At 46.4% G+C, this 27,935-nt stretch overlaps 1 protein-coding gene across 4 annotated transcripts in view; it reads right to left on the bottom strand.

Annotated features, from left to right (window-relative positions):
• Rbm20 (RNA binding motif protein 20) overlaps positions 1-27,935 on the bottom strand; it is a 183,179-nt gene that overhangs the window by 60,809 nt on the left and 94,435 nt on the right. The window contains exon 1 of one of the 4 annotated variants that reach the window (XM_075974386.1): positions 14,098-14,279. The exons of the other annotated variants lie outside the window; for them this stretch is intronic. Coding sequence (XP_075830501.1) covers positions 14,098-14,180 — 83 coding nt within the window. The 5' untranslated portion in view covers positions 14,181-14,279. Of the gene's footprint in view, positions 1-14,097; positions 14,280-27,935 lie in introns of those variants that run through there. 4 annotated transcript variants of the gene reach the window in all.

The following is a 27,935-nucleotide window of genomic DNA, read 5'->3' as shown; positions in this document are numbered from 1 at the left end:
AGAAGGCTGATTCAGCTTCCCCAAACTTGCCAGCACAGGGCCAGCTCTTCCCCCAGGCTTGTCCCCACACAGACTGTCCTCGCAAACAAGGCGCTAATGAGGTGCCAACGTGGTTGCTGTGAGCGGAGGAACACAAAGTTGGCTATGTTTTCCCCAGGGAGGGCAGCTGTGTTTTTAAAACTTGAATTCTGGGCTGGAGCAAGTTCTTGGTAGAAGTTCTCCTCTTGGGTGTTGAAAGGCTACGTGAGGAAGAACCATCTCCCAGTAAGGAAAGCCACCACGCAGCAGGTGTGTAAGTCAGATACGGGAATGGCTGCAGAACCGCACCGTTCGGATCAGGTACACAAGCAGACCAGAGCCGCACCATTCAGATCAGGCACGCAAGCAGATCAGAACCACACTGTTCAGATCAGGCACACAAGCAGACCAAGAACCAGATGTTTCCAGCTTCTGCTTTATCTTGCAAATTCTCACTGTGCCCAGTTTTATTGAACCTTACACAGAAGTGATTTCACACAAATCATCCACACAGAATAGCCCTTTTAAACCAAAATCTTAGATCAGAAAAAGATGAATTGTTATTGAAGTGGGGCAAAAGCCCTAAAACCCTTTACCTGAAGGGTTAATAACCTAGCCAGGCTAGGTGGCAGTACACACCTGTAAGCCCAGCACTTAAAAGGTAGAGAAAGAAGGGTCAGGTAACTCAAGGCTAGTACTGAGTACTTGAGTTTGAGGATAGACTAGGTTTGAGTCTTCTGTCTCAAAAAAAAGGAAGGGAGGGAGGGAGGGAGAGAGGGGAGGGCGGATGACATTTATATGCTTACAGTGTTCTTGGAGTGTCTATTTCAAGGTTTTACTGCTCTGTTTGAAGAGCGTCCCCAGAACACGAGGCACACCCACACGCAAATCCTAATACAAACACATTTCAGAGCCAGATGAAGACAGCGCTGTTACTTTCTCATTTGTGTAAAGAACCAATCTCGGGGGGGGGGGGGGAGCAGTGAGTCTTGGAGCTTCTTGCTTTTTCCCAGAAGACTTCCTCACTCTTGGGTGTATGTGGTAACTGCCAGGAACAAAATAAGGAAGAAGATAATGGCTGTGGCTTATGGAACCTGGCAGTTGGGAGATGTGGGCAGAACATACTTTATGTAGATAAGGTACCTCGAACAGTTCAAAAGGGAGAGTCTAGTGCACAGCTCCTAAATGGAGTTTGCCGTTGAACAGCTGTGTACTCACCACCCCGCCACAGCACAGGCATTTCAACACACTCCTCTCCAAGTCTAGATTTTGAAACCAAACAGAGGCTGGAGAACGGCTCAGCAGTTAGGACCCCTCCCTGGCTGCTCTTTCAGAGGACCAAGGTTCAATGCCCAGAAAGCACATGGCATCTCATAACTCTCAGTAACTCCAGCTCCAGGGGGTTCCGCACACATGGTACACAGACATACATGCAGGCAAAACACCCAGACACATAAAAATAACTAAATATTTTCTTATTTTTAAGAGAAATTGGATAGATAATTGAATCATGGCCCCACAAAGACATTCACGGTCTAATCTTCAGAGCCCATGAGAGTCACCTTCCATGGTAACAAGGACTTTGCATGGTGATTAGATTAAGGACCTTGAGCTGAGAGAAGATTGCCTGGATGTTACCAAGGCCTGCTCGGTATAATCATAAAAGTGATGAGGGCGGGAGTCAGGGAGAGAAGATGAAAACAGGGACCAGAGAAAGAGAAAACGATGCACTGGTGTTTGGGAAGTGGAGGACGGGACTGTGGGCCAAACAGCATAGGCAGCCTTAAGAAATTCCAAAAAAGAGGGGATAGGGAGGTTCCTGAAGAGCCTGGGCAGATGGCAGCCCTGCGGACACTTTGACTTTAAATCTACTGAGGCTGATCTTAGAATCTGACTTCCAGATATGTAATAAAGTTATATGGCCTTGCACTATCAAACGAGTGGTGCTTTATTGCCGCGGCAACAGGAAATGAATACAGTTTTCCCAAAACACCCAGACTCTAAGGGTGATTCTGCTTAGAGAAGCTGGGGTGGGCCTAGGCACTGCCTGGGTGTTGTGGGGATGAACAGATCTTGCTAGGAGCCTGGGTAGCACAGAGGACATGAGGGGACGATCCAAGAGGTCGGGAAGCTAAGCCCACCAAAGAATTTCCCAGTAGGGATTTAGCAGAGTCAGTGTACCTGAGATAGATGTTAGAATGAACAGCTGTTTTGTTTTTGACCTTGAAGAATCCTTGTGCAAAACAGTGATTGTTTTCCACGATTTGTAGAATTGTTTTACTGAAGGAACACGGCCGCCGCAGTCCCATGACTTTGGTCACAAGACATTCCAGGCACACCTGAGGCTCTTGTATTATTGTGTATTTCAAACAATACATAATAAAGGACCAAAGTCATGAGGGCCTGTGATGCTGTCCTTCAGTAAGACATGTGAATTAGATTAGGGACCTTGGTATGAGGAAATAGTTTGGGTAACAATAAGTATGTCTTTGTATGACTTTCGGGGTTCAGTCCATTAGAGAGGCTGGACCTTCCTGCTTCCACATCGGCCTTAAAATTTCATCTTGGAGAGCCCCCCTTCTTTTACCAACCCAGCTACATGGTGCACCCCAACACAGCGGACTCTTAAAAGCCAGCTCACTTTATTCGCGAGGACAACAGCAAACAGGGAAAGCTTGGGACTGCAGGATGCTGGCACTCGCCACTCTCAATCCCTTATCACCACACACAAAAGTTAACTTGTCCCATGTCACACAGGTGGCCGCTGGTGAAACCTCAGTGAGAACCAGGATCATCCAGCTTCCAGTGCCTGGGAGAATCACCTTAGCTTGGAAAAGCCTAACCAAGGCCCAGGGCTATCTATCCTCCTCTCCCTTGAATGACTGATTGCAATCACCCGGCCTGACGCACGAGTCACCCCATCGCTCAGAGGGGCACGGAGTACCTTCCACATGCAATACATGCAGGGCATTCCCTAAGACCTGGGAAAACACACCATGCTGGCACGTCCTTCCTTTCTTTGAGATAGGGTCTCTCTACACAGTGCAGGCTGTCCTAGAGCTCACGGTGTAGACCAGACTACCCTTGAACTCACAGAAATCTGCCTGCCTCTGCCCCACGCCCCAAATGCTGGGGTTAAAGGTATATGCCACCACACCTGGCTAGCTGGTCCTCTCCTGCACCCCTGCTCCCATTCTCCAGAGGCAGTGACCAAGGATGTCCTGTCCAGAGAATGAATAGGTGGCGCAGGATTTGATACACGTTTTCTTGTCTACACCATGTGTGGCCATCACCAGCAGATGCAGAATCCGGGCAGTACACAGCATAGGGGTTCACGTGCACCTCACCCAGAGTGACAGTGCCCATCACATGCCCTCCCTGAGTCTGGTCCCCACTCACAGAAGCAGCAGCTGACCGTACAGGCCCTAGTCTATCAAGAGGCTTGGGAGGGCTCCACGGCCCCAGCCCAAGGTTTTATCTCTGAGTCATTAACTGTTACAACAAATTCACAGTATATAATTAGATTTAAAATTTAGTAGTCTGCTTAGAAAAAAAGTTAATTAAAGCAGCATTTCCCTGAAGAGTTTCAAACTAAAATATTACATAAAGGCAAACTAGCCAACCTCATGATATAGAAGGTTAAGAGATATGGAGGAGAACCTGCCTGTAGAGGTTTCTCATGCTGCCGTGTGGAAAGTGAGTATGACTGTTGTCCCAGCTGATTGTCCAAGCAAGATGCAGTAGAAATGGGTTGCATGCAGGTGCAGTGGCACACGCTGTTAAACAAGCCATCACTTAAGGAAAGGCTGACGGAGAACAAAGACAGCCCTGAGGGCAGCAACTTTGAAATGGGGCGAAGGCACTGAGGAAAGATTCCAGGGAGCCCTTAAGCCCACTGTGCTGGCTCTACTCTGGACTCTCCCAGAGCAGTTTTTTAGCTTGTTAAATAGAAACAGTGCTGTGTCTGGAGAGATGGCTCAACACTTCAGAGCGGCTGCCTCTTTTGCAAAGGACCGCGTTTCAGTTCCCAGCACTCAAGCCAGACAGCTCCAAACTACCCGTAACTCTAGCACCAGGGGATTCCATGCCCTCTTCTGCTCTCTATGTGCAAACACATACAGAGAGAGGTGGGGGGGAAGAGAGAGAGAGAAACCAAAACCCATTCATGTCGCAAACTGGACATGGCAGCATGTCCCTATAATCCCAGAACTCGACTGACTAAGGCAAGTGAATCACAGGAATTTAGAGCCAGCTTTGTGCTACACCGTGAGGCCCTATCCTACCTTAGCAACAACAATGCTTAAAGAAGACCGCCTGCTTAAATGATATGCATTTAACTCACTTCGGCTCTTCTCCAAGGCCTACACTGACCCTTGGCTCTCTGGCTCCCACCAGTGTCTCCTGGGGAATGAATGGAAACAAGGACTAAGAGAGAGAACTAGCATATCACTGAACGGAGACCTGGGCAATGACTTGGTATAAGTGCCTGCCAACCAAAGACCTACTTCCGGGGGGTCTGAAAACAGAATGCTCCTCCAAGCACAGCCCAGACACAGTACCACCTGCTACTGGATAATGTTCTTGTACCCTGTAAAGATTTGTCACCCATATTTGTTTAATAAAATGCTGGTTGGCCAGTTGCCAGGCAGGAGGTATAGGTGGGGCAATCAGACTAGGAGAATTCTGGGAAGAGGAAAGGCAGTTGCTACCCAGACACAAAGAAAGCAAGATGAGAATGCCTTACTGAAAAAAGGTACCAAGCCACATGGCTAAACATAGATAAGAATTATGGGTTAGTTTAAGTTGTAAGAGCTAGTTAATAATAAGCCTGAGCTAATAGACCAAACAGTTTATAATTAATATAAGCCTCTGTGTCTTGTTGGTACTGAATGGTTACAGGCCAGGCAGGACAGAAACTTCCATCTACACCCACCTACTGGAAATGGGATTTGGGAGGAGAAGCCCCCACAAGGTGGAGCGTGGTCTGGGGTACTCTTTTACAGGGTTGGGGATTCAACTCTGGCCACACTGATGTTCCCATGAGCAGCAGAAACAGTTCTGTAGCTATCTGCTGCGACACCTTCAACACATGACATGTCATTTTAGTAGCACTGTGAGCTGACTTTGTGTGAAGCACTTGTTATCACTTCCTAAGGCTTACATAGGGAGTGTCCCTAGGGAACTCAGGAGTTGGTTTGGTCCCTGCTGGTGACATTGTTGGGGGGGGGGGGTTGAACATGAGGGTGCTAACCTCATCAACTGATTAACTGATCCATTGACTCAGCTCACACCTAAGAGGGGTGTTGGAAGGGGTCACCAGAAACATGTCTTTCAAGGGTTTATTCTGCCATAGTTCATTCTAACCTGACTCTGCCCCCAGCCACCATCAAGGACCAGCTGTCCCAGCATGCTCTCGCTACCATCATGCTTTGCTTCACTGCAGGCCCGGAAAGAACAGTGTGAGCCAGCACAGCCAGAGGCTTCTGGAGCTGAAGTGGATCTCTCCTCCCTTAAACCGTTTTCTCAGGCTTGGGAGTTGGCTCAACAGATAAAGGCACTGACCTCCAAACCTGACTCTCTGAGTTCGATCCCCGGGACCCATGTGGTAGGAGGAGAAAACAGACTCCCACAAATTGTCCTCTGACCATTACATGTGTACCACGGCATATGAACCCCTTTCAATAAAAATTGGTTTTCTTGAACATTTTTGTTATAGCCACAAACATGTCTAAGTAACATATTCTTCTAAGAGGAAAAGATCTTCATTGAAAAGCTGGGGATCAAGCTTTATGGGTCCTAGTCTCAACTTGTCTCTCAGCAGCTCTGTAGCAGTGAGAAAGGAAAAGGCTCGCTCCCTGCACCTCCGTGCCCCTGTCTATGTAGTTAGAGGCAGGTCTAGCCATTGACACTAGTTGGCTTCGTGCTGACTGTGGAGAACTAGATTACCTTCAGATTTGCAGTGATGTTTCTGCCTCAGCCTTCCAAACAGTATACCCATTTTTTAAAATTATTCATTTCTAATTGAAGGGACATAAAGGTAAACTGTTCTCTGAGTACTGTGGAAACTGCCAGATTCCGCGTTGCTGTAGCATGCTGCAGAACGTTCTTGGGGAAGGCATTTCCCAGGTGAATGGGAACAAATTCCTTTCAGGAAATAGTCCTCTGTGTGGGAAGTATCACATCTTTGAATGCTCTCCTTGCCACTAGAGGTTGGGATAAAATGAGTTAACTCATTGATTCGGTCATACCAATGAAGTGTCAATCATATCTATGTGATTGCATCACAGTGGGAAGGAGGGGCTTTGCTCAGAGGCAAATACAGGTTTGACAGTTGGTACCGTACCGTGTATGAATTCCAGCATTACCTCTTATAAGCTAGTGTCTCTGGAACAATACTCAGCTTCTCTAGGGCCTGGGGTCCTCATCATGAAAAGGAAGACAGATGTAGCTAAGTTGCAGGCTTGCTCTGAGAGTAGATGGGTGCATAAAGTGTTTAGCATGGTTCCTACCACACAGCAAGTGACCACTGCTATTATTATTTCTGCCGTTGTATTATCGCTACCAATAGTATCCTTATCGTTGTCACCCTCCGTACAGGCAACATGGGAGCTCTGCCAACAAAGATAAATCTTCCTCACAGACAAGAAGGAAGTAAGAATGTAGAGACGTAAATGTGGAGAGAAGAACAGAAGACAAGGGGAGGACAGCTGCTGGGAAGGGCAGGGCAGGGGTAGGGTGGCGCCCAACTGCAGAGATGGTGGCCACAGTGGTTGGGTGAACCAAGCCAGACAGTGCTAGATTTGCAGGGCTGTTGAACAACAAGGGTTTGTCTGAAGGTCCAAGCCGTCACCATAACAGCTCAGTCCCAGGCTCTTGCCTGGTGATGTCCAGCCACCCAGCAGCAGAATCCAAAAGTATGTCAGTGCCCAACCAACAAAACCAACTTTGTTCACAATAAGCAGGATGGCTTCTGAGAGAACAATTCAGAGATGTAAACTCTCTCCCAGTTAAGCTCAGTTCACTCTCCAGGCTGTGTCATGAATATTCCCCTTCTTTGTTTGTGCTAAGATACGAACTATGATCCAGGTGAGCAGAGTGACCCCCGAGCAGGAGGATTCTGTCCACAGGTGGATGGATGCTCCTGATAGAAGAGCCTAATCCAACTATATGCAATGAGGGGCTCAGGCCTTTGCTGTCTCCTGGAAACTAAATATCTCCTAGATCTTTCTTCAGCTCCATAGTTCCATTTGAGCACACATATCCAGAATTTAGATGGGTACAGAGAAACTCAACAATGCCCCCCAGGTGAGAATGCCATAGCGTCCCCCATTTTTCTACAACACTGTAATTTCACAGTTGACCAACGGTTTTTTTGAGACAGGGTTTCTCTGTAGCGTTGATGCCTATCCCGGAACTAGCTCTTGTAGACGAGGCTGCAGAACCAGCCAAGAAGAGCGCAAGGGTTTCACATATAAAGAAAGGCAAGAAGGTGGAAAAGCTAAGTGCACCCCGATTGGATTGGTACCCATTGCCTGCACTGCCGTAACAATGGAAATAACTGCATGTTAATTATAGGGGGGATTTACTACTGTAACGCTCTCGGAGACTGGATCACACCATGCGGCACACGGAGAGGTCCCTAAATACTAGGTTATAAAGATGCCAGTAATGGTGATCCTGGGGCTGTGCAGGCTGCAAGTTCAAATGCTAGCTAAATACCCTAGACTTGAAGAGCGAGAAGAAGCCTTGGAGACCATCACCTGGTCACAACCCACTCATCCAACAGAGGGATGAGAGTGAAGGCCAGAGACGTTGGCGACATACACGAGTCAACCCCAGTCACAGGCCTGGATAGAGCAAAGCCATGGCTGGAACCCACAGCCCGGCAGCACTCGACAGGGGAGTCTTCTCCTCAGAGACACGGCTGGTGCTCACTCTCTTCACAAACAATGCTTCTGCTGGATCATCACTGGCGAGGCCTCTGTGACTAATTTCAAGCTTACCGGGTCAATGCCGCTAACCCGTGTTTGGGCCTTTGCCACCACATTACCATAGGGTGAGTCACATTACTGTGACAGCTCTCGAGATGATTCATAGCATCAACAATAAGCCTCCTGCTCTTTGGTTCTGTGCTTTTCACTTGTAGGTTAATAACACACACACACACACACACACACACACATACACACACACACTAGTGGTCCAATCTCCAGAACCACATGGGTAGTAAGGTCAAATGTGACCATTTCCTGTTTACATAAAGAAGACTCCAGGTCGGGCATGGTGGTAAGCACTTGTCATCCCAGCACTCAGGAGGCTGAGGCAGGAGGATTGAGAGTTTGAACATAGTTGGGGCTATATAGTGAGACTTTGTTTCAAAAGCAAACAAAAAGAACAAGACCAGAAAGGATACAGTGAGCCACTGGAAGTTATCCACAGACTAACGGAATTAACTAAAGGTCCTTTAACTATAGGACCAATATGTTTTCTGTCTACATAGTCACTAAAGGGAGTTTCTAAAACGGTATTTTTGGCCCTATTTCCCTACATGACTTTGATATCCAATTCCCAGCCTTTTGGTCCCCTGTGGGCTGTACCACTATTATCAGACAGCTTGCAATTCTCACAAAAGGGGCCTAGTGGTTTTTATGGCTGTTAGGGGTGGGGACTGCCTTTCCTGCCAGAGCAATTAGGACTCGGCACATACAGAAGAGAAACGATAATGCAACACATGCAGAAAATAGCATACTCTCCCAGTGCCACGGAGGACAGACCTTTCTAAGCTTTTGGCATGGTGACGTGGTAGACACGGAACCCTCATCTCCCGATGAGCCGGGTTTCATTCATAGCTATCCTGGGATTGCATGTGGTCGGCAAGGGCTGGACTGGACATGCCTGAAAGTATGTGAGAATCAGGCCAACATCACCACCACTAGAAAAACACACTAGTCTTTTTCTTTCATACCCCATTGTTTTCTTTTTAAGATCTTTTTGTTTTGCAGTATTGTGGACATGTGTGAGGTGTGTGTCTGCCACTAAGCTGCATCCACAGCTACTCAATTTCCTTTCTTTAAAATATAGTTTATTTTATAGAATTATGAACCAGGAGTGGCGACACATTCCTTTAATCCCGGCACTCAGAAGGCAAAGGCAGGTGAATCTCTGTGAGTTTGAAGTCAGCCTGGTCTATATAGTAAATTCCAGGTCAGCAAGAGCTACATAGTGAGACCCTATCTTTAAAAAAATCAATAAATAAAGAAATTATTATTATTATTATCATTATTTGAAATAAGGTCTCTCAATGTAGTCCTGGCTGTCCTAGAACTTACTATGAGATCCGCCTGTCTCTGCCTCCAGAGTGCTGGGATTAAAGGCTTGTGCCACCATGCCTGGCTTATGACTTAAAATCGTTAAAGAAAGGGATTTATTTAATATGCATTTTTCTGTGAATTTCAGAAATATAAAAGTAGCAAGAGTCTAACAAAATCATTGTCCATCCCCCCTTGAACAAATGATGGCATTATAGTCATTTTTACTCAAATAAGCCTTTTTTATAAAAAATACATAGGTAAACACAGGCAAGCTAGGCAGCACATGCCTGCTATCTCAACGCATCAGAGGGAGAGTTTGAGGCCAGCCTGGGCTACATATTGAGACCCTGTCTAACTCCCCATATATGCTGCCATCCCCTTCAAGACGCTGCCCAGTGCAGTCCCACCCTCATTTCCTCAGAGACAATTATGGATGGCTTGTATGTCTACCAGTTTATGCTCGAATCTGTCTACATATAAAAGTATAAACATGAATCTTTGTCTACATGTGTGTGCTCATAAAACAGCATGTAGGACTAGTTTCCACAAAATCTCCCAAGAAAACACACACATCTTAAGTTTCTTTCAGGACTGAGCACAGTCACAATGGATTGAAAATTAGTAAGCAACATTAGATGGCCCAGACCTGGTCCTAGACCAAGATTTATTCCCTGTGGGTCCACGGGGCAGTCTACTTTCCTGAGAAAGCGGGATGAAAGGAAAGGGCTCTGAGGTCCCTTGCACCTTTGAAATCGGATGACTGTGAGGTTCAATTTCCTCATCTGTCACACAGCTACAACAATGCCCTCTGCTGCACAGACCGCCCAGAGATCAAAGTGGCCATGCAGGTGCTTTGCCGAGTGGGATGATCGTTTCCACAGACTAGCTGTGGCTGGGGTCCGGGGATACCTTTGAAGAGGCCACTGTAACATCTGCACGAGGCTTGGCTCGGATGCCTGTGTTGCAGGCCAGGATGTTTGAAATTATTTCATTTTCTTTACCCTTGTAATCTGGGATAAGCATTCCGGCACAGCAGTTCCCTAACTCTCTCAGAAGATGTGGAGAGCGAAATGCCCGAGTGTCCTACAGTCCTCTCTGGGAAGGTCTGTCCAGCCTGCTCTGGGCTTTCAGAGTGCAAGAAGCCGGGATCCTTCAGGGCTGGAATTGATTTGTATGAGATGTAGTTTTTCAGGTAGAATTTCACTTGTTTTATAAAAATTAAAATCTAAGAAATTGGTCTAAACTCTGGGACTAGGGGACATTTATCCCAGTTTTCTCAGAAATATTAGATATGATGACCTCTAGGCTGAGACACTTTCCTGGAGGCAGCTAGGCTGCTGAGAGGAAAATCAAGCTTTTTACTTCTAAAGTGTGAAACTCCAATGCACAGGTCCCTAAGAAGCCAAACTGTTCACCTGTATATATAAACATGAGCTAAATGTCCGGGGTTTCTAGGCAATGCTGCTCCAGTAGAATTCAATATGTACAGATTTGTCCACGCCATTGTGTGTTCTAAACCCATCTGCCCGTGCCCCTGGAGAAGCAACAGGCTTCACAATGAAGCCCACCTTGTCCAGGCAGCCTTCTCTCACTTCCCACACAGTGTGCTCCAGAAGGCCCCTCCACTCTCCATCCCTTTACCACCCTCTTGCAAAACTGAACACCGAATCAGCTGTCTGGCTTCCCCATTATCCCATGATCATTTGAAAGCAGATATTACATGACCCATTCCGTGTCGCAGTACCCAGCAACAGGTAGACATGCAGAACTAATTAATGTTTCTATTCCATGGACACACAACAGTTACGAATCACATCCTCAATTTGTTTCTCCAGCTAAATATCTCATGTGTGTATATTATTACAAAGCTTTGAAAGATGAATCTCTGGGGAGAATTTGGATTAGAATCAATCCTTGAACACTGTCAAAACTATGTTAATACCACCAACCATATCAAGTATAAAATTCTAAAATATTCAACTAACAGATTTGTTTTCTCATTTTCCCTTTTAGCTGAATCTGAAGAAAATGCCACTTCAGCATGTGATTCAAGGAGATGTGTGTAATCTACATGATTCGGAGATGAGCCGTGTGCACAGAAAGGGCCCTGTGTTCTCTGAGCGCTCTTCTCAGTCCTGGCCACTGCTGGAACTTTCTGTGGGAATGCCCAAGACTATTATGAAGTTCAAGCCCATTTTAAACTAAAACAAAATTTTATATTCATTTAAAAGTTCTCAAGCTAGCTGATCTTGTCCTAGAACTACCTGTCCCAGAAACTGACTGATGCACTTAAAGCTAAGCACAAGGCAGGGATCTCTGTGAAACCGCAAAGGCCAGACAGGCTAGTGACAGGGCACTGTTGGGGTTATACATCACAGCAGCAATTCACAAACTCTGCAGAGCTCCAGGAGAACTCAGAACACAGGTGCTGGGTGCCGGGTTCTGCTCGCCCAGCTTCTGGCTCAGGAGGGCTCAGGAGGCCTCAGGCAGGCCTGGACGTCAGCATCCCTAGCAAGTCCAGGTGATACTTGAGAACACTGCGCTGGAATAGCTTAGGAAATGCTGTGAATTCCAAGAATATGGTGAGGGTGGGAATTCAGTCTCTCTCTTTAATAGGCCGCTTCCACCGATGACACACCAGCACACCGAGAAGGGGTTTCTTTCTGCAAATTTCAGGCACCGCAAAAGTCATCTCAAGGAACACAAGCAATTAATCTTCTAACACTCCCGCCCCCTGTGAGATCCAGTCAACGCTGTCAACCTCTGCCTTTCCGAATAAAAAAACACTCAAAAAATAAAACAAGAAAGAGGGTTTTCCTAAAGCTGTCATCTCTCAAGATCTGGTGGCATTTTTGGAATCAAGGACTTTTTAAAATACTGACTCTTGGGTCTCACCTCTGAAGAATTTTATTATCCCGAGATCCAGCCCTGGGGTGTTAGCTGCCAAGAGCACTACCATGAAGCAAAGGCTGAATTAGAAGTACTTTTAAGACATCTCCCGCAGTCTACAATCTTCCAAACTCCAGTTGCCCACATGGCCCAGTGCAGACTAGGAGGAACTGGCAAGACTTAGGACCGTCTCTCAGGACGATGGAGACGCAGATCTCAGCACAACCGGCTGTTGGTGACAGTACCGGGTGTGTGTCAGGAATACATATGTGGCCTAATTCCTTTAAATTCTGCTTCCTCCATTGAGAAGAACATAAGGTCATAACCTGAGTAATCAACTATATAATTGTTTATTGGGAAAGTATATGGCTCCTGAAGTGAACACCCCTTTCTGAAGGTCACCCACAAAACCTAGGTCCTCTGCAAGGCTCAGAATATTAAGCCTGATAAGATAGTGGTGTCTGTCTTCTATCTTATAGACAGAGCTATGACCATATGAAAGTTGCCGCCACGGTTAGAGGGCGGGACCATCTCTGCTACATGTCCACATGTCCCTCACAGTATTTTCCTGAGCACCACAAACCAAGTCTGTATTTTAAGATCCGAGCAGATTGCAAACTGCCCTGCCTGAGGGTGAAACTTGAAGGCTGGCTTTCTTTTTACTTGAAACTGCCTCTCTCCCTCTTTCCACCCCATGCATTGCTAATTGGGAGCAGCCCACGCTTGAATGTACACAGCCATCTACGGTAAAATTGATTATTATATTACTATGGAAAGCAAGGAAGTAGTTTCGTTCAAAATATCAGATTCCACAAAATCATACACAACAGCTGTTGGTGTACGCATGTGGGGGAGGGGTGAGCATCGGTTCTCCCTCTTCAGCTTTCTGATATCTTTGCAAAAAAAAATGAGTGGGAGTAAAGAGAAGACAGGGAAGGAAAAAAGGGTTCTAATGCATTTAAGGCAGAAACCAATAGTGAAGCTAAATAATGATTTGTTTGGTGTTTTTAAGGTTCAAAACAAAAATCTCATGGTTCAAGATAATCTCTCAGGCTGTTTTATGGGTGTAGACCTTCTGTTACACTCTTTCAAGCAGAAAGTCGGCATTGAAGCCACTTTTAATTACATCAGTTAAAAATAAGGTGAGTCCTGGCTGGTTGTGCCGGAGCCTAACAGATCATAGCACCCATATCCAAATATGTCTTGGAACCTCGCTGCCGACTTTTAAGCACCTGCTTGTTTATTTGCAGACTCTTAATACTGTTTTACTTAAATTTTTAAACTTTCCTTAAAGGTCACTGAAATTCCCATTGAGACCACCTTCAGGGGTGCTTAGAAAAAATTCACAAGAGAGTATCTCGTGGCAAAATTTCCCCAGCTTCTAAACCGTTACCATGGCATTCGCCTCCCGGGTCAGAACGGGTCTGAGTCTGTACTCAACATTGCTGACCATTTCAAACACCTTCCTGCTCATATTCCATGCCGGAAAATGCCATACATAAGCCCAGGCACCTCAACCGAAGAGATCCCCAGCGCTCCTAAGGTTTCGGGGTTCTGAAAGTGTCTACTTTCAGTCTCTCAGATCTGATCAGAGTGCAATCTGATTCCTCTAGACTTACTGACATCGGATTGCTGATTTCACCAGGGTCATGAGGTGCTGCTTGAGGTCACATGTTAAACCGCCCTTGGGAATAATTTATTAAAATTCTTTTAAACAAGAGGGTGTGGAGATCCCAACAAATCGCATACTCATGCCCAGAGAGTTTGCGCCAAGAACATGGTCCAAAGCGCCGCCTGAACTGGAGGATAAAACAAACCCCTTGACGTAGCCCCCCCCCCTTGGGCTGGGGAAAGGTAAAGTGATGTCATGCGACCTTACCTTTCAGAAACAGACCAGGGCACCTGGCATGAAGGGCTGACCTGCGGCCACCGAAGCTGGGGGTCATTTTGGGTGTCGCACATGTACCTCCCTAGGAAATTCCAACAGCATTCTACCCGCTTTCCGCATGCCAGCCATGACAAGCCTCCATCCACTTAAACTCTCACGAGTCTGGGAAGGGGCAGAGGAGGGGGGGTGCGGGTGGGATAAAGCAAGCGAACCAGCGAAAGAGAAAGAGCGTCCCGGGCACTGCCTACCGTCTGCAAGGAGGGTCACATGCCGCCGAGAGCCATTCCTACCGCATTACACACGCTGAGTGTAAATGGCAAACAATATCAGTCTACGGTTATGCCGCGTGTTCTCAGCCTCTTCACATACCAGCACCCAGGCCAGCTCTACGCAGAGGTCCCGGGAGACTACCTCAAGGAGGCGGTCTTGGGCTAAGCCTGCGCTGCATTTTTAAGAAAATTCCAAAGCCTCCTGGCCCCGTTCACGTCCCCATTTTCCTGTTGCTGTTACTGCTGATGGTTTGTTTTGTTTTATTTGTCTACGTTTCTAAATTTTAGAGTCACAGACAGCAATGTAGTCACAAGGACCAGCACACTGACTCGGCCAGCAAACCCACACTCTCTGGACTTGCCTGCTAAGTTCTGTAGAACTGGATAGGGTGAGGAAACCTGCTACTTTCTGTGCACATAGTAACTCAGTGCCTTACAGACAGAAAAATGAATTCTCCGTTGCTCTAGGCAATGGCTGGAGGTGACCATCCCCTCTTACAAACACAGCCAGATACATTTTTTTTTGTCAGACCTGGGAGTAGGAGAAGGGGCAGGTGGTGGCATCCTGGGGTAGAGACCAGGGACATCAAATATCAACAGTGCTTCTGCTAAGGAGACTTCTCTCAGGCTGGGGTCTTCAAACCCACCTTGCAAAAGATACAACCCACCTCCTGGAACCCCAAAGTCCCTCCCTGGGAAGATGTTCCTGAGACCCTACACTCACCTTCTCTATGGTTCAATTACTTATAAACCTGCTATTCTTTCCAGGAACCACTTTCTCTTGCCAATTTTAATTTCTCTTTCAAAAAAAATCTTGCATTTAAATCATCAAATCAAATTACACCACCGTGTGATTTGTGGAATTAAAACCTGCTAGCGCACTGCCAGGTGAGATAAGGCCATCACCATTCCTGTCGGTCTGACGTTCAGCCACGGGAGCCAGCATTCATTACAGTTCCCTCCCAAAGCAAACAGCAGAATATGCTTCTAGATGGAAATCTCTCAACAAGCTTACAACGTGGTGGGTGTTTACTGAGCTTGCCTCATTATCTTAGAACCTTTGGGGGGTGAAGATTGGTTCCTGTCTTTACCAGCCATGGGGGTGTGAACAACAGGGGCTCACCCTGCCGCCAGGAGCAGCTAAACCCACGGATGACGGGCTTCTAAGGCTGATAAGGTGGAGGGAGAACTGGCAGTGTGCATCTGCACAGCTTGTCCCCAGCTGTGCACCAGATCCCCGCACCCTGCCCCCAACTGCTCCAGGGCCCCTGTCAGGCTCCTAGGCGAGCCTAGGGGTACCTCTTCCTAATTTAGCCACAGCTCACAGGCTGCTCCAGGCTTGCTTGGATCTCAGATGTTAACTCAGCCCTAGAAACCGAAGGCCATTTGTCCCAGATCATGACCTATGAGAACCGGCCACATGTCTGTGTCTCTGCCCAGGCCTCAGGTCCCTTGCTGACTTAGGTTTCCCAAAGCGCTGGAGATCTCACATGGCGCCCTTCCCAACCGTCCCTGGGATAAGGGTTTTCTCTGAAAAGCACTTCACAGTACTCATCCCCCTAAAGCAGGAAACAGCAGCTCTGTCCCATCTGTCATTAAGGAGACTTTTCAGAGAAAAACAAGTCAGTGGAGCAGGCTAAGCACAGGGAGGGGAAGAGGATTCATCCTGTGACAGCGCTGAGTGTCTGCTACAATGAGTGCACTATCGTGACACACTGGGTGTGACGTGACTCCCGCAGGGTGTCCTGATCTGTGTCCTGGAGTGTGAGTCCCAGCAGAAGCAAATTCCGTGCTTTGAATGAGTCTTTCTAACTGCATGGTCCTACCTCGTCCCCAGAGGCTAAGGTACCCCAGGAACATGGCACACTGAAATTCAGTTAATGAAATGTTGAATAGCATTACTGTGCCATGCTAAGTGAGAGAAGAGATGTATCTGGAGACCGTTGGTTTGTTTCCCGGCCGCCCAGACCCAAATAATCACACAGAAACTATATTAATTACAACACTTTTTGGCCAATGGTTCACACATATTTCTAGCTAGCTCTTATATCTTAAATTAACCCATTTCTATTAATCTGTGAATAACCATGAGGCTATGGCCTACCAGTAAGTTTTTTTGTGTCTTTCTCCTTCAGCAGCTACATGGTGTCTCTTGGACTCTGCCTACTCTCTCTGTATGAATCTCTGTTCAGATTTTCTGCCTGGCTTTGCTCTGCTAAGCCACTGGCCAAAACAGCTTTATTCATCAACCAAGGAAAGCAACACATATACAGAAGGGCATCCCACATCAACTCCCCTTTTCTGTCTAATTAAAAAGGAAGGTTTTACAAAACAGTTACAAGCAAGAATTATAGTTACAATATTTAGTCCATTTATATTTGGTAATAAAAGAAATTACTCTATCATATATCCTATCTTTGTGAGTCTAAAGTTTTATATCTAACCTATCTTTTATCATAACTAAGGAAAACTATTACAATAACTACCTGTCTTCAACTCTTCAAAGACCCCAGAAGGACATATTACCTAAGTAAATAGGAAGTGCATTGTAAGCAACTTTCAAAGTTCTAGAAATGACAGAGACATCTTGCTGCCTAGACAGTCACCCAAAGTTCTTCTTTATCATTGGGGCATCCAATCTTCAGCCCACAGACCCATAGTATCTGGCAGACTTTTCCATGAAGAAGGAAATTTCAAAGACAGTTCTGCCTATATTGGCAGTTTGTCAGTCACTTTCTTCTGTGTCCTGCAGAATGTCTGGCAGACTCTTTCATGAAGCAGGAACCCCAAAGGATTGATAGAAATTGATTTAAGATATAAGAGCTAGTTAATAAAAAGCCTGCTGTAATTAATATAGTTTCTGTGTGATTATTTGGGAGGCTGGGAAACAAATGCACAGTCTCTGTTTGCAGAGAGAACAGTGAGTGATGTGGAACGTGGATGTGCCTGACATCATGCCTCCTGTCTCCCACAGTCCCTTCATTTTCACATCTTTAAAACACTGTGATCACTCTTTGCACTAGGCCAGTGCTTCACCCTGAGCTACATCCCTGGTCGACTGGCTCACCTAAATCCTGTTCTCCACTATGATGTTGTGAGTCTCTCTAGCTGCCAGGATAAAGGAGGACAATTTTGCCTTAGCCCTGGGGTCGTGTCCTGCACGGGGTGCAAGAGTGGTTCTCAGTGAAAGTAGAGGAGAGAGTGGTTAACTAGAGCCCATGGGTGGAGGAGGCTGAGGACCAGTGACCATAATGATGTATGGTCACCTTGGTGATGTAAGATAAGGGCTGAGTCTGGTTTCATCACCCACTCACTGGGGAACCTCTAGCAAATTGCCAAGGTCTTTGTGGTTCAAAACACCCAAGTGTGGAGGCCACAGGAATTTAAGGACACAATGTAGACATTTAAATCTGTGGAGATTATTCTCATATTACTATGTTTTACATAAAAAGTCACCATGCAAAATAGAAGTATAAATGTTAGATTTGATAACATGCACATACATAATACATTTGGTTTGTATTACTTTTAGAAAATTTATCAAATAGACAGTAAAGATTAAGTGGTAGATTTTCAGGTGATCCCACTTTCCTTTCTCTAACCCAAAAACTTCTAGATTTTTCCATAATGAATATATTTTTTTTCAATTCAAAAATACGTTTACAACACAAACGGCCTGGTTAGGCTAATACTGCTCCTTCCCATCTGGCTAATGGAGCCTCCAAGTGAATTCCCAAAGAAAAGTGTTTGACTTGGTTCCTTCCTCACAGCAGGGACTCCTTAAGACCTAGATGCTAAAAGTTAAGGATGAGGCCTGTTTAGATGTGAGAGTCTGGCCTGCTGGTCTCCTCGTGAAGGTCATTCCTATCACTCCATTCAGATGGCTCTCACACTAATGGTCCAAAAGGACCGACTGCAAAAGGAAGCAGATGTCAGCATAGTTTGTAACCTCAGACTTCTCCCCCAGAGGGGTCAGCGACATCAGCACCCTGGTGCACACTAAGCTTGCTCTCTGTGCTCTACACTCTCCCCAAGTCTCCTCACCTCACAGCAGCACTGTCACCATGGGTTCTTTTCGACAGTCACCTAGGACCAAGGGCAGAAGTCGGGGTAACACTCAACCCATGGCGGCACACTTGGCTATGTCTCCAGTTGAACATTTTGATCCCCTTTGCTCAGTTTAAAATAACGGTCAGGGCCGTACTGCGTAAATGTTTTTCTTCTGATTATGCAAGCAAGGAGAATAGTAACCAAAGACGACCGCAGGCCAGCCTGGGATTAGAGGATCTGTAGCAGGGCCCCCTCTAATCCTCAGTACACAGAGCCAGGATTGGCTCCCTGTCTCTGTTTTCTCTTGGGACGCTTGCTGAAGCAGAATCCCCTTCTGTCTGAGCTTGGTGAGCAGAGCTGGAACATGTTGGGCCCCCAACACACCTGTGCCTGCAGGGGTGCCCCAGGAAAAACTAGGAACAGAGTTGGGGCATGCTGCCTCTCCACACACACACACACACACGCACGCACACACACGCGCGCACACACACACTCACGTGCAGGGGAGCCCCAGGAAAAACCAGAAGCAGAAGCAGAGCTGGAGTGTGCATGGCCCTCCCCAGTCCCCTACTGCCTCTGCCTAGGAGAAACCAGGAGCACCTAGAATAACACAGTTATTGGCTAATTGTTGGAAATACAGCAGCTCTTCTTTTTCTCTTCCTCTCTCCAGTCTCTTCTCTCCTCTCTCTTTCCTTTTTCTTACTTAACCCTTTCAACACAAAGCAGTAATTACATCAAACCATCTTTAAACACCAGCCCCTTTTTAAAACTCAAAGCTGGCCTTGCCATCTTTATCAATGAGGAGCAGAGCTACCCCAGGAAAAAAAATGAAGTTTCAGCCCTGTAAGGGGGGTGGGAAGACACAAACAGACTACAGTGTGACCTCGAGAGAACAGTGGTGGAGAGCAGATACAAGACCCAGTGTGCAAGCAAAAACAAATTCAGGATTTGTTCCCAGAATGCACAGCTCGGCCTCCAGGAAGGCTGTGTCTGTATCCTGTGCAGACAAGGGTCGGCTACAGCCCACCAGTGGAGGAAATCAACATGGTGGTGAATCAGACAGTGTGGGCACGAGCCTAGCCTAAGAAAGGAAATTGGGTCTTTGGTGCATGGGGCTCTCAATTCCCATCTAGCTAAGTCTTATTCCTCTGTAGGTTCCTGGGGACCCAGAGAACAGGAGTGGGAAGATCATTACATTTTACAGGTTTGCAACTGAAACAGAGGAATGTAACATGCAGGCACAAGTCTTACCATGGTGTTGCAGACCGGCCAGACACACAGAACCCTCGTAGAGGTTGCTCCTGCTGCTGGAGCCTCACTGTCCACTAGAACATCTACTAGTCACACAGATACATTTCTGCTTATGCCATTAACATTAAATGACATTTTAATATCAAAGGCTGGGGTTCTGACTATGTTAGCATGGGAACCTGAGTTCAGATCTCCAGTCAGCACCCAGTCACAAATCCATACCTGTGACCCCAGTGCTGAGATACAGAGACGGGGAACCTGGGGCTCATTGGCCAGTCAGTCTTGCCAATCACTGAGCTCCAGGTTCAATGAAAGACCCTGACTTGAAAAATAAAGTGGAGAGCTATACATGAAGATATCCTCAGTGGACCTCTACCCTCCACACACACACACACACACACAGGCACATGTGGGATATACACACACACATAGGCACATCTTGGGGAAATGGATACACACACACACAACACACACACATGCTTTTCAGCTCTGTTTCTCTATGGCACTAGTCACATTTCAAGCACTCAACATGTCAGTGATAATGGACACAGCAAGATGGGACATTTCCAGCCTTCAGAGAACTCTATTAGAACATCTCAGATTGTCATGTGACTGACTCTACCCACCTCAGACCTCTGTGTTGCTGTCACCTTCTCAGAGATGCAAAGCAACCCTTGGGAATATAAGACAGGATATGCGGCTGCTCCTTGTCCCCTTTCCTGAAGATAATTTTATCAGAAAGAAATTATCTTTTTTTCTTATTTTATCTTGTGCTCGATTGCCAGTAGAATACAAGCCGCACGAGAGCAGGCTTCTTGCCTGTCTTTCCGACTGATCCGTGTCCAATACCTAACACAGTACCTGGCACGTATGCATTCTTGTAGATGCATGTATAAGAATAGGTAACCACAGGCTGGGCTGCTGGCTCAGCAGGGAAAGGCACTCACTGCCAAGCCCGATGACTTGAGGGCAAATCCTAGCATGTACAAGGAGGAAAGGGAGACCTGATTCCTGAAAATCACCCTTCGACTTCCACACATGTGCCGTGACACATACACATGCACACATATGTGCACACACAGATAAATGAATCAAATGTTAAAAGAAAATAAGAATAAACAAGCTCCATCTCAGCCCTGAGACGTAGCTCAGTTAATAGAGTACTGGGATAGCATGTCCAAAGCCCTGGGTTTGGTCCACCCATATAAGTTGGGTGTGGCTATACACGCCTCTAATCCTAGGGCTTGTCAAATAGAGGCAGAAAGACCAGGAGTTCAAGCTCATCCTAAACCACATAGCAAGTTCAAGTCCTGCTATGTGAACCCCTGTCTCAAATAAACAACAACAAAAAAGATAGGGAGAGATGCCAATTTTGATTAATAAGTCACAGTGGGGTCTCTCCATCACTCTGGGAGTGACATCAGCCATTGCAGTGGCCTATCTTCCCATGGACCAAGATAACACCTGATCATAGACCCTTTAGAAGCCTATGATGCTACCAAGAATGGGAATGCTGGGGTAGGAGCATAAAACTGGTTCCCTAATTCTCCTCCAGGATCCAAGTCACCTGCCATCCCTGTCACCCTCAGTTCAAGCCCAGCAGGTAATACTGTCTCCCTCCCTTCTTTTGCAAAGGAGCAAGATCCTCTCTAACAAATCAGTAACACTCTATAAGCACCGTCTCCATTTTCCTCTGTGTGTACAGAGATGGGGTAAACTCCAAGTGTAAGGCTGACACTGCCTCCTGTGCAGGACTTTCTGATGGCCTCGGAGTAGCCATCCCACTCCAAGCTTGCCTTAGTACTTACGTCAGTGAAAATCTGAACAGCTAGAGTATGGCATTTAGCAGACACAATCCTCACAGCTAAACACCACGGCTCACGGACGTGAGAACTGTGATGCATACCATGTGTCTGCCATAGGGCACTGAACTTGCATAACTAGCTAAGTATAACAGTCATCTTTAATTGGGATCAAAATACTCGGGCACATTATCAGAGAACTATGGAAGGAGAGAAAGAAGCAAATAAAAAGCCAAACAAAAACAGATGGGATTCATGCTATGAACCAAACGAGGGAGGCACCATCACAATCAAGAAAGTCGGGAGGGCTAGATGCTAACCAGCCCCATGTCCTGCCAAGAAAAGGGGGGGGGGCAAGTTGGAGCTTTGTCAGTGTGCCCTTCAGTCCATGTTGAAGGAAGAAACCCAATTCTGAGCTATTTTCTCCTTAGAGACCCCCAGCCATTGTTCCTCAGTGTTTTAGCTGATCCGCCCCAGTGTTATTTAATAAACACGTGAACCCTGTTTGTGTAGGAGTTCTGCAGGGCAGTGAGCCTTGAGGTATTGGCAAGGAGACATGTCTTAGCCTCCAAAGTTTTATTGACTTGAATTCCAACACCATTTGAACACAATGTCCAGGAAATTGGGTCTACTCTGATGCTTGCCTCATGAATTGACCATAGAAATTGTCACAGCTCCGGTCAGAGGCAGCAGAACAAAGGTGAGAACATCAGGATTTTTTCCACTTTGAGTCTTAAGCACAGAAAGACAGCTCCGCCTCTATCCCCTGATCAGGAGAAGCCTAGATGTGAAGGGTGTGCACTGAGCGGGGAGAAGGGAAGGGAGGCCAACATCACAGCCAAGTCACTTCCCCAACATGAAGGGCCCCTCAGAACCTCAGTTTCTCTGTTAGGTGGCCTTGCTCACGCTCCTCACAGAAGTCTAAACTGTAAACACTCAGAAGAGAGGGCTCTTCGATACCTGGCCTGGAGTTTCCAGAAAGAAGCCTACGGAATGTCTCCTGAATGAACAATGACTTGCAGGCTTTTCCTGTGTCCATGGCAGTCTCTGAGATTTCTATCTAAAAGTGGAATCTAGAGGACAATCAGTCACAAACTCATGATTGAATTCATCTGGAATTCATGTGTGCATGTGTCTATCAGTCTGTTCATGTGTGTGAGCATTTGATGGAGGTCTGAGGAACCAACTCAGTTGTCATTCCTCAAGCAATATCAGCCCTGGGTTTCATCCCCATTGGAGACAGGGTCTAAGGTAGATGACCGAATAGCTCCATGGATCGTCTATCGCTGCTTCCCCAGAATGTCAAGGCCAAGCACCACGCACAGCTTTTCTGCATGAGTTCTTGGGTTCAACTCAGGTCCTCGTGCTTGCAAGACAAGTACTTTATTGCCTGCCTGATCTCCTCAGCCTTGACATTTTGAGTTTAAAGTTTGAAAATCCAACACCAACTGGTCAAAGCGTGACATTATGGAAAGGCCAAAGTCAAGACCAGCAAACCCAGGAGTGGCCTGAACTTATTCACTGATGTACCCTAAGTCATGACCAGAGGCAGGAATCCACCTTCATAGTCACAGACACATGCTGGAATGTTAAGGATCACGGCAAGAGGAAAGACTGCACTGACTAATATGCCTGAATCTGAGCCAGCTGCCCTTACAGCCTCTCTTGAAGAGACCAAAGCTCAGCCCCAGGGCAGCTAAGAGCCAGGCTGAGAGGCTGGACGACCAGCAAAGAGTATTTTTTTTCCTTTGGTGTCCCTTTTTTCAAGACCAAGATGAAACTTACTGGTCGGGAAATCAGTTAACCCTCTACAAAAGAGCAAAGAGCATCGAGCAGAATGGGCTCTTCAATTCTGTGATGCTGACAAGTAGTCAAAGAAGGCCTATCACGCGTGACCACCCCAGAGCCCATGGGCCCTGTGCCTGTCAGGATAGCTATGAATTCAACCCAACACATTTGTAGATGACATCATGTCACGGTGTCATAATGTTGGACATCCCTGAAAGTCTACCTAGTTTCCCCCTCTAACTTCTGGAACTAATACAAATCTGTGGCCCTGTATTCCTTTGACCATTCTGCCTCTGAAGTTTCTGAATCTCCTGAGGAAAAATATAAAATCCAAACACATGTGCTTAATTACACACAGTAGAAATAGAATGTCCTTTTCCCAGGAAGTGAGTGTCATGGGTTGGATTCTGTGATCCACACCTTTAGCTGAAAATAACGCATAAAAATTCACCTTGTCAGGTGGTGGTGGCACACACCTTTAATCCCAGCACTCGGGAGGCAGAAGCAGGTGGATCTGTGAGTTTGAGGCCAGCCTGGTCTACAGAGTAAGTTCCAGGACAGGCTCCAAAGCTACAGAGAAACAAAAATGTACAGCCCTGCAAGTTTGGGGGTGGTGTGGACTGTGAACACAAAGAAACCAGATGAGTGTTGTGCTTGTTTGAATGAGAGCAGTCTCATATAGGTTCCTGTTTGAATATCTAGTCCCCAGATGGTGGAATTATTTGGGAAGGATTAGAAAGGATGATCTTGGAGGAGGTGTGTCACCAGGGGTGGGCTTTGAGGATTTTAAAAACCTGTGTCATTCCCAGTGTGCTTTTAGTTATAAATAAAAATGTTTTAGTGTATTTTTATTTTTATGCTTTTCTCTGTGTGTGTATGTGTGCACCTGTGGTAAGATTATGTGCACCATTGCATGTCGGAATCTGTGGAAGACAGCAGACGCCATTGGATCCTCTGGAATTGTAAAATACAGGCCATTATGAGCCCATGTGGATTCCAGTTTCTAACCTCTAAGCTATCTCTGCAGTCTCCCAAATTTGATTTTTATTCCTTTTACACACATACACATATATCACAAACACTGAAAGATTTCTCAGTGTTGATTGTACTGAGACAATCCTGAATTGAGTCTGCCTCCTCTTGCTGCTAAGTATTCTACATATTTAAAAAAAAAAAGATCATCGGTGGCCACAAACACTTGAGTGTATAATCACCAGTGTTTCTGCAAGACTCTCCCTAATATTTATGCAATCATGCAACACAAATGCCTCAACAACGGGATTAATATTGACAGGACCTACATTCAGGCCTGGGCTTGCATTTGGTTTCCCAATGAGATGTTTGCCAAAAACAATGCGGCTAAAATGGAGCTCAGGGAGATGCACCTTGCCTCCGGGAACAGCCTGACTAGGGGACAGGGTCTGGGAGGGGGGAGGCACCATGTGTACCTCGTAAAGCAAGGGGTGCGGGGGACGGACACAAATAGCAACACTGGCTTAGGAATTAAATCTGCACAGACGTTTTAAGAAACCAGTTTTATCTTCATAGGAATGTATTTCGAGAGCAACATCCCTTGTCGCCAATTTTCTGTATAATTTCCCAACAGTTTCCATAAATCATAAGATTTCAGCACAGGTCACTGAAAACAGGAAGCACACACTGGCTTCTGGCAAATCCCTACTTTTCCCAAGTCCTTTTCTCACTCTTGATTTTGCAAGCTTACACTTGTCACTTGCATTCCTAGCTGAGGTCATTCTCCTTAAACATGTCAGTGGTCTAGTGACAGAGCTAAGAGGTTACAAAGTCAACTAGGGAACCACGGCTTTTCAAACATTGCCATTTTCCTTTTAGAAGACAGTATTGCTATGTAGCCTAGGCTGTCCTTAAACCTTTAATCCTCCTGCCGTAGCCCACTGAGTGCTGATATTACAGCTGCACACCACCACACCTGGCTATAGGCCAAGTCACAGAGAGCTGCAATGGGTTAACCCTACAAAACAATGTCATGACAACGGCATGGAGTCCCCGCAGGTCCTTCACGTCTCAGATCACAGAAGAGCTAAGTGAAGAAGAAACCATGCTAGAGAAACGAGAGACTTCTTTATCCTGTACGATAGAAAGAGTGAGCTACATGCTGTGTTTGCCTATACCCCATCAGATTCTAGACCACGCCCTCTCAAGGCAGATTTGAAATTGAGAATCTTAAAACTCATTCTCTGTGGTTGCAGAAGTAGCTCAGTCAGCACGGTGCTTGCTGGATATGCACAGAGAGTCTGATTACTGGAACCCATGTCGAAGAGGCAGGCTGTATTTGTAATCTTAGTGCTGGAGAGACAAAGGCATTCAGACCCCTGAGGCCACTGGCAGGCAGCCTAGACTGAGTTGTGAACTTCAAGCCAAAGAGAGGTACTGTCTCAAAAAAAAAAAAAAAGGTGGCAGAGGCTAGAAAGATGGTTCAGTGGTAAGAACGCGTAGGACTCCTTCAGAGAACACGGGTTCAGTTCCCAGCATGACGTGGAGGCTCATAACCACCTCTGATTACACTTTCAGGGAACCGAAGGCCTCAGGCTTCTGCGTAAATGTGGTACACATAAACTCACAACACAAACACACACACACACACACACACACACACACACACACACACTTACAGAGAGGGGCCATTCGAAAACGATGTGCCTTCCCACTGATTCCCACTGATTTTCCTGCCATCCAGCATGCAGACCGGTTTGGCAGGAACATCCCAAACAGTTCAAAGGGACATCCCATATCCCATCTGTCCACATCCGTGCATGCACACCAGTTATTCAAGACAACCAACGGGTTGGCCCTACTCGCTGCCGGAACTGATAACAGTGATAAGCATCATCATATAAACTCAGCCTCAGCAGAAGGCCACGCCTCCCTTTTCTTCACCTTCAAAACCCTTTCTCTGTGGGCAAGTGAGACACGGAGCCCTACATCACACATGAAAAAACTCAAACAGGGCTTTAGGTGAGAAGAAAATTCCAAGAGCCCCATCTTTAAATTACGGGGTACCAGCGAGTCCCCTTGACTGGAACACTGGTACCCCGTAGGCAGCCATCACACCCCTCCTCTTCACACGTCATCGCTGGGTATATCCCGTGGCTCTCTGTCAGTCTTATGACTACAATCATGGAGTCCATTATGCAGGTCCCTATCATCAGGGGCACATCCAACTAATTAAAAAGCTGTGTTTCTTAATTAGAGCGCTCTTATCTCTGCAAGGTGAGCAGATCCACCTGTCAAGGCCAGGGCATGAGCAAAGCCAGGCTGAGCGTGTGAAGTAGGAAATTCCTGAGTGTGATGCAAGAATCCCCTCCCCTGCGCTCAAGCTGAATTCTCTGCCGCTTGGAAATCCGCACCTCCTGCTGCATCCTTTGCTGCCCCTTGAACAGTTCCAGCTCCCGCAGGGAGGAAGGCATAGGGCGCTGGAAAGGAGAGGGGCTTGAGAGTCATCCCATCCGTCCAGCTCTTCCGCTTGAATTCCATGGCAAGAAGCCCCTGAGACACCGGGACATGGACACAGCTTATGCATGGCCATGCTAAGGTCAGAATCTGTCTTTGGGCCTGACCATTTCTCGTTAAACACCAGCTTCTGTGCAGCAGGTGGAAGTTGGTAGTGGCTTTCTGTTTCATTGGAAAATGTTTTAAATACAAAATCTTCAGTATTGGAATGTAGCTCAGTTTTAGATACTCACCTAGTTCACTGCACTGAAAAAATACTAGATATAAATAAAATAAAGGTCTATAAGTATTCCTCTGTTCCCATCACCCAGATTAAGCAACGGTAAAATGTGTCATTTCAGTGTGGTGGGCAAAGTTCGATGTCCCTGCCCTGTCCTTCCTCCTCGCTCACATTCACGGGCAACATCGAGGTATATATTTCTAGGCCATAATCGTACACGGTGGTCCAAAAATAACCGCATTTCAACCCAGTCAAACTTATCAACTTTTCCTCTTCTGAGTAGAGTTTGTAAATCTTTATTTATTTAAGTCAGCATATAAACATACACATTCCTGGGGTACGGTGTGGACAACGATCAAATCAGAGAACATATCATGTCCACGTAGTCAAGTCTGTACTACATTTGTGTGTGTGCATGTGTGGTGTGCGTGTGTGTGTGTGTGTGTGTGTGTGTGTGTGTGTGTTGTGTTGGAAACATTCAAAACTCTCTTTGCTGGCTGTTTTGCAGTACACTGTAAGTGGTTGTTAACTGCAGTTGCCCTGTTGTGCGATAGAAGACTTCTCAGAACTGAGGCTTTTGTCCTGACCTCTGGCAGTGCCAGCCCGTGTGTATCAGCATTTCCTCCCCCTCTGCACAGCAGCCTCTGAGAGGCTCTACCACTCACCACGGTCATTCCATGTCAATTTATTCTTTGTGTGTCATTTTCAGTCCTAGGGATCAGACCCAGAGCCTTGCGTGTGTCGGGCAGACACCTTGTCTCTGAGCCACACCCTAATCCCCCTGCTAGTCCCAATCTCTACAAGGTCAACCTTGTAGTGGCATTTCACTTCTATTTTAATAAATAAAGCTTGCCTAGAGATCCAAAAAGCAAAGCAGCCAGCCACTGGCCCTTATCTCGACCTCAGTCCGAAACAGCGATCCTGTGTCTGAGAGCTGTCTCCTTCCCATTTTATAATGCT

This window comes from Microtus pennsylvanicus, chromosome 5 (assembly GCF_037038515.1).
Source record: "Microtus pennsylvanicus isolate mMicPen1 chromosome 5, mMicPen1.hap1, whole genome shotgun sequence".
In the NCBI taxonomy this organism is placed as follows: Eukaryota; Metazoa; Chordata; class Mammalia; order Rodentia; family Cricetidae; genus Microtus; species Microtus pennsylvanicus.
Note: the sequence above shows the minus strand (reverse complement) of the source record. Positions and strands in the feature narration are given on the sequence as shown.